Source organism: Lytechinus pictus, chromosome 3, assembly GCF_037042905.1.
Source record: "Lytechinus pictus isolate F3 Inbred chromosome 3, Lp3.0, whole genome shotgun sequence".
NCBI classification, from domain to species: Eukaryota; Metazoa; Echinodermata; class Echinoidea; order Temnopleuroida; family Toxopneustidae; genus Lytechinus; species Lytechinus pictus.
The window spans coordinates 78,019,552-78,026,614 of NC_087247.1; the positions used below are offsets into that span (position 1 = coordinate 78,019,552).

The 7,063-nt window shown below is 37.5% G+C and overlaps 1 protein-coding gene across 1 annotated transcript; it reads right to left on the reverse strand.

The window, feature by feature from the left end:
* Positions 1 to 209: 209 nt before the first annotated feature.
* On the reverse strand, positions 210 to 3,307 carry LOC135153472 (uncharacterized protein K02A2.6-like). Its single transcript, XM_064096099.1, has 2 exons — positions 2,159 to 3,307; positions 210 to 611 (listed from the first exon to the last, which is right to left on the reverse strand). Exons 1-2 carry the CDS (start codon positions 3,305 to 3,307, stop codon positions 210 to 212), a joined length of 1,551 nt encoding a protein of 516 aa, XP_063952169.1.
* Between the last annotated feature and the right edge of the window lie 3,756 nt (positions 3,308 to 7,063).

Sequence of the window (7,063 nt, forward strand, 5' to 3'; positions counted from 1 at the left end):
TTTGTGATAGCGATAAATTCAATCCCGTATTGCTGATTAACTTTAACATGCAAATTTATATCATGCACATGCAATCATGCAGTTATCATGGGGTTGTATTATAGTTCAAACCATTTACAGTTTTAAAGTTATCTTTGAACTCATATGCCTATTTACAAAACGAAACGCGAAAGTTTTTCTGTTTAGTTCGCTTTCCTCTATTTACAAGTTTAAACGATCTGGCGGTTTAACGACTCGTCCGCTTCTGTTCGGGATGATGATGAAGATGCGCGAACATCAGATGCTGGTTCCGCGTCTGTGCTGTCATCTAGCTCGAAGTCATCCTGTGTTGGTAGTGGAATAGACTCGGCTTGACGTCTCGGATCTGGCCTGATGTGACGTCTGTTTCTGCGACGTATCTCGCCTGTAGCTGTTTCAATTTGGTATGATCTGTTATGATTATTGACAGACTTTATGATACCACGTTGTGACCAGGTATTCGTTTTCATGTCTTGGAGTATCACATTATCTCCAGGTTTTAGCTTTGGCAAGTCTCGAGCATGTTTATCGAATCGCTCTTTTTGCTTCACCTTCTGCTCATCCTTTCTTCCCCTCACAGATTTAGTATCAATCTGTTGGTTATTGAGCAATGTGTCAAGTATGGGAAGATTTGACCTAATCTGACGATTGTACAGAAGTTCTGCTGGAGATTTTCCGCATGCTATTGGTGAACTTCAATAGACTTGTAAAGCTCTGTGGATATCTTGTCCACTGTGCAGTGAATTTAGTATGATATTTTGACAATCTTCACAGCAGTTTCTGCGAGGCCATTTGATTGTGGATAATGTGGACTTGATGTGGTATGGTGAAAATCCCATTCTTTTGCAAAGCTTTTGAATTTTTGACTTGCAAATTGAGGACCATTATCCGACATCAGTTCACATGGTGTACCATGACGAGCAAATATTGCTTTCATGTGATTAATCACGGCCTTGCTTGTAGTTGAAGTCATAGTACATACTTCAATGTATTGTGAGTAGTAGTCGACGACGACCATATATTTTCTTTTGTTCAAAGTGAATAGATCTACGGCAACTTTTTCCCAAGGACGATCGGGCACGGCATGAGGATTTAGGCTTTCAGCCTGTTGTTTTGGTTTGTACATAAGGCATGAAGTACCATTTTGGACCATTTCAGTTATGTCTGTATTGATTCTTGGCCAATAGATTACTTCCCTAGCACGTTTCTTACATTTCTCAATGCCTAAGTGACCTTCGTGTATTTGGTTTATTATGTATCGTCTCATGGAATTTGGAACTACTATTTTAGAACCTTTGAATATGATTCCATCTGCTTCAGAGAGTTCACTTCTAATGTTCCAGTACTGTTTTATTCTTGCTGGACATTGTTGCTTACTTTCTGGCCAACCATTTCTGATGGTGGCTAGCAACTCTTGAAGCTCTACATCTTTTTTGGTCTCTTCAACAATTTATTGTCTTTTGTTTGATGTTACTGGCATTGCTTGTATTATCATATCTACATAGACTCTGATATCTTCTTCAGTTTCAACATTCAATTCTGCGTTTGGATCTACTGCTCGTGACAGTGTATCAGCAGTGAACATGTATTTTCCAGGTGTATATGACACTTTGAGATCATATCTCTGTACTCTGATTAGTAATCTTTGAATTCGTAGAGGACAATCTGCCAATGACTTAACAAACAATGGAATAAGTGGCTTGTGATCTGTTTCAACTTCTATCTTTTTACCATAGATATATTGATGAAATTTTTCACATCCGTACGTGATAGCTAAGAGTTCTTTTTCTATCTGAGCATAACGTGTTTCTGCTTCAGTCATAGCCATGATAGCTCTTGATGCGTAAGCTACGGGATGCCAATTTTGCTCATGTTGCTGTAGGAGAACTGCTCCTAGTCCATTTTTTTGAAGCGTCAGCTGATATCTTTGTGGGTTTTGTGCAATCATAGAAATGAAGCACTGGTTGACTCATTAGAGCTTCTTTCAGCTCGCACCACGCTTTTTCTTGTTCATTTTCCCACACCCAGTCTACTTTCTTGTCAAGCAATATCCGTAGAGGTGCTGACCTTGTTGATAGGTTTGGAATGAATTTTGCTTGGTAGTTTATCATCCCCAAGAACCTTTGTATGTCCTGTTTACATGTTGGTCTTGCCATGTTTCTGATGGCAGCCACTTTTTAGGATCTGGTCTGACTCCATCTTGACTGATCAAGTCACCAATGAAAGTCATCTGGTTCACATTGAACTCACACTTGTCTCGATTGAGTTTCAGGTTTGATTTTTGTGCGATGTCTAGAACTTTTCTCAGACGATCGTCATGCTCTTCTTGCGTGCTTCCCCATACCACTATGTCATCCATCATGGTATTGACACCAGGTACATCTACGAACAAGTTATGTATTATCTTGTGAAAAACTTCAGGAGCACTACAGATACCAAAAGGTAGTCTCAAGAATCTATATCTTCCGTATGGAGTGATAAATGTACAAAGCTTGGAACTATCTTCATCAAGTTGGATTTGCCAAAAACCACTTGATGCATCTAATTTACTGAAATACTTGGCTCCAGCAAACTGAGAGGATATTTCAGCTCTAGAAGGCAATTTATAGTGTTCTCTTTTGATTGCTCGATTTAGATCACGTGGATCTAGACAGACTCTGAGTTGACCATTCTTTTTCTTGACTACAACAAGAGAAGACATCCAATCTGTCGGTTCATCAACCTGTTTGATTACATCCATATTTTCCATCTTATCTAGCTCCTCTTTTAGTTTCTTTTGAATTGGAAATGGAACTTTGCGACATGCATGTTGAACTGGTTGTGCATTGTCTTTCAATGTGATGTGGTGTTTGCCTGGAAGACATCCTAATCCTACAAATACATTGTCATAATCTTGCACTACAGTTTTGCCTGTTTTTATCTCTGTTTGTTTATCAACATGATAGACGCGTTTTACTAGATATAACTCTTCACTCGTCCTGAGACCTAGCAATGGTTGACGATTTCCAGGAATGATTAAACATTGAACACTGTGTTTTATTCCTTTGTACTCCATTTGGACATAATAACGACCTTTTACTGGAATGTTTGTCTCATAGTAACCTGTTAACTTCACTTTGGCTTTTTGTAGTTTTGGTTTCGGTTTCAATTTGTGATAGATTGTTTCAGGGAGGATATTAGCCTGAGCTCCAGTATCTATCTTGAACTCAACTGGCTCATTATTGACTATCAAATTGACTTTCCACTCTTCCCTTGATTCATGTTCCTGTGAATCAACTGAACAAATCATGAAACCGTCTGAATCTACCTTTAAGTGTTGCAATTCATTGACTTTTGCTACCGGGGTACGACAACACTTAGCAAAATGATTTTGCTTACCGCACTTTTTACATGTTTTACCTTGTGCAGGACATTTTTTCTTTGGTATGTCTATTACCACATCTTGTACATGTTTTATTGTTAGTACGATCTTGAGGTTTTGTTTGTCTTGTTTGGTTTGACTTTTTACCAGGATATTTCTTATTCTTGCTGAGAGAATTAACCGGAATTGAGGCATTTTCTCCGGTGGAACTCAATGCTTGGGCCTGCGTTCGAGTTTGTTCAGCCACCCGACAAACTTGCAACGTTTTATCCAATGTGAGATCATCTAGCCTCAACAAATGCTCTCTTAGACCATCATCTAAGATACCACAGATAATTCTGTCCCGTGTAAGACTCTCTTTCAACGAATAAAACTCACATGACTGTGCACGACTTCGCAATTCAGTTGCATACTGATCAACACTCTCATGCTCTAATTGTGATCTTGTGAAAAATCTATGTCTCTCATACGTTAGATTACGTTTTGGCATGCAATATTCCTCAAATTTGTTCAACACTTTCTCAAGCTTCATGCTCTCATCCTCGGCAAATACAAATGTATTATACAGTTCCAAGGCAGCATCACCTATTACGTGTAGAAGCATTGATGTTTGTGACTTGTCATCTTTTTCTGACATTCCTGAGGCAACATTGTATAGAGTGAATTTTTGTTTGAATCTTTTCCAATTCTCGGAAATATTTCCCTTTAAGTCAAGTGGAGGAGGTTGACTTAGATTTGTCATTTTGTCTGTTGTTGTCTTTGTTTCTGTGTATCGTTAATGTTAGTAACTTTGTCTTACTTTAGTAACTTTAACACACCATATCACATGTGCATATACTCATGAACAGCATAACAATTAGCATATTTGTATCTTTTCAACAATTACGTTCGCTCAATTATTACTACTCTCACTGAGATAGAATGTTCATGTCCCATAAACGTCACGCTAACTGCCCGTCATACTGGAGTTTGGCCAGGCACATTCATGCACTCCAAATCCATACAACGACAGAGCCAACTTCTATGGACATAACATACACTGCAATGGTCATTCACTGATACACAATACAATAAACTCTTTGTCTTTTACCATCTCTCTCCTCACGGGGGTTAGGGAGAAAATGGAATGAACTGGCCTGATTTCAATGATTCCTCCATCTCGAGGCTCGGTGGGTTACTCAGCATAATAATGCAGGATCTGGCACCATGGTTGGAACTTATGTTAAATATAAAACAAAGTCCAGTAGGCAATTCTTTGTAACGTATTTACAACAGACATTTATTAGGTGAGCTGCATCACTACTCCGTCATCTTAGTAGCAGCCATAGCTCTCTCAGTACAAGTGGTCACGTGTAATAACATAGTATAGTCTACGCTTGCAGACCTTTATCAGTTATCACCACAAACGTCATTTCAGTATCTCTAATATCGCAGTCACTCCAGTATTCTGTATCTCCGTAATTTCAGTATTTTCGCTATCTCAGTAATTTCAGTATTTTCCGTATGCTCACTCATGTCAGTATCTCAGTAAATTCAGTATTTTCCGTATTTTCACTCATTTCAGTATTGTCAGTATCTCGGGTAAGTCAGTATTTTCAGTAGTCAGTACCTCGGTAAAGTCAGTATTTTCAGTACTCTCATTCTTCTAGTCAGTACTTCCAACACTTTCGTACTTCTGCTTTTCCGACCATGCATTCTGTAACTCCGTACTCCGAAATAACGACAGGCATGAAAGCAAAGATTTTCTTAACACTTTACTAAATAAATACATGCTCACCCTGTCGCAGCAGGAATAAACAGAATTTGGGCAGAGTTTCGTGCAGAAATCTCTTCCTAGTAATTTGCTTTTCATGTATAGATTTGAAGAGAAGTTTAGAGCCGGTAGAACCATTCCGGCTGCAGTTGCAACCCGCTGGAACTCCACCTACCACCAGCTGAAGGCCCTCATCAAAATTAGAGGCATGGACTGCAATAATTTAGCCGAGGTGTGCAACACCCAAGTGTTCTCGCATGTCTTGCTCACACGGCAAGAATGGGGGCAACTGACTGAATTGTGCAAAGTCCTGGAGCCTTTTGCTGAAGCCACCAATCTTACTCAAGATAAACTATAAGTTTACTTGTATTTGATTTTACCTTTTTATACAAAATCATCTTTTTCAATTAAGTAATCATTTTTTTCAGGTAACCATTTATTTTGTTACACAACTATTAGAAACTGCGATGACATTCGCTTTACAATTTATTTTTTATAACGACAATTATATTAAAAAAAAAACATTCTAAATTTATTGTCATGAATACACAAATTCAACTTTCACTGACATAAAACAATGTATATTGTACAAAATTGATAACAAAATGGTTACTATGTGTACTTACTGTAATGATGAAACTAAATAATATAATACATATTGAAATGTTTATACAATGTTGCAGTCCATGCTTCCATATTGAAAAGTTGATTTGCAAGAAATCAGGTTTTCATCAATTTCATAATTAACATTTAGCTTCTGTTTTAATCAAATAATGTAATTTTTCTCAATTTTATTTCTGTGCATGATAACAGGGGATATGAGTGTCACTATAAGCCAGGTGGTGCCAGTTGTGCTTGATCTCAACAGCCATCTCGGGGAGTGGAGGGACGACTCCAGATATTGCAAACCACTGGTAGCAGCATTACATACATCCCTCAGGAAACGCTTTCGGGGGATCTTCCTGAACTGCCAAATGGATGGTGATCCGGGAGGCGCGTTTCCGTTTTACACCCTGGCGAAGGCAATCTCCGCAAAAATAGCTACAAAGCGACTAGTGAAGAGTCTAAGTTTGTTTACATTATCAACTGTGCGCGCGATGTAAAAGTCTGCACCGAAGATATCTACAGAACATGTGCAAATAATGCAGCTGAGCTTAATACTATTGTAAAGATGGAAAGGGATAACGATGGTAGATATATTATATTCGACTGTGAATTAGATGGAATTAGAATGATAATAATAAATGTTTATTTTCCAACTAGGGACAAGGCAAATGAGCAAATATATTTCCTGAAAAAATCAATATCATAAATAAAATGTTTTCTCTCAGTCATGTTATTATATTAGGTGGTGATTTCAACATGATATTAGATGATAAATTAGATCATATGGGGTCAACCATACAGGTGAAATCTAGATTTGATACATAATTTTTGGAGTTCATGGACAAATTTCAATTAATAGATATTTGGAGGAAAAGATATCCAGGATCGGAAAACAACAGTTTACTTTCAGACAGAAGACACCTCCTATTCAAAGTAGGCTAGATTATTGGATAATATCAAAAGAAGTTGAAACATTGGTGTTGAAATGTGACATTTTACCGTCTATAACTCCAGACCATTCTGGAATTTTGCTTACCTGTAGTAGTGGAAAAAAAGTGAAGCGAGGTCCTTCATACTGGAAATTCAATAACAGTCTATTTTATGATAAAGAATATGTTTCTGCTATGAAAAATGATATTCTTAGTTGGAAAAAGCAATACAGAAATGTATTTTCTAATTACTCATTGCTTTGGGGCTTTATCAAATAAAAGATTAGAGAGTATACTCGAAAATATTCTAAAGAAAATGCACGAGAAAGAAATAAGCAAAAGCTGATTTTAGAGTCTGAAGTGAAATACTTAGAACAGCAAATTGCTGTGAATAAC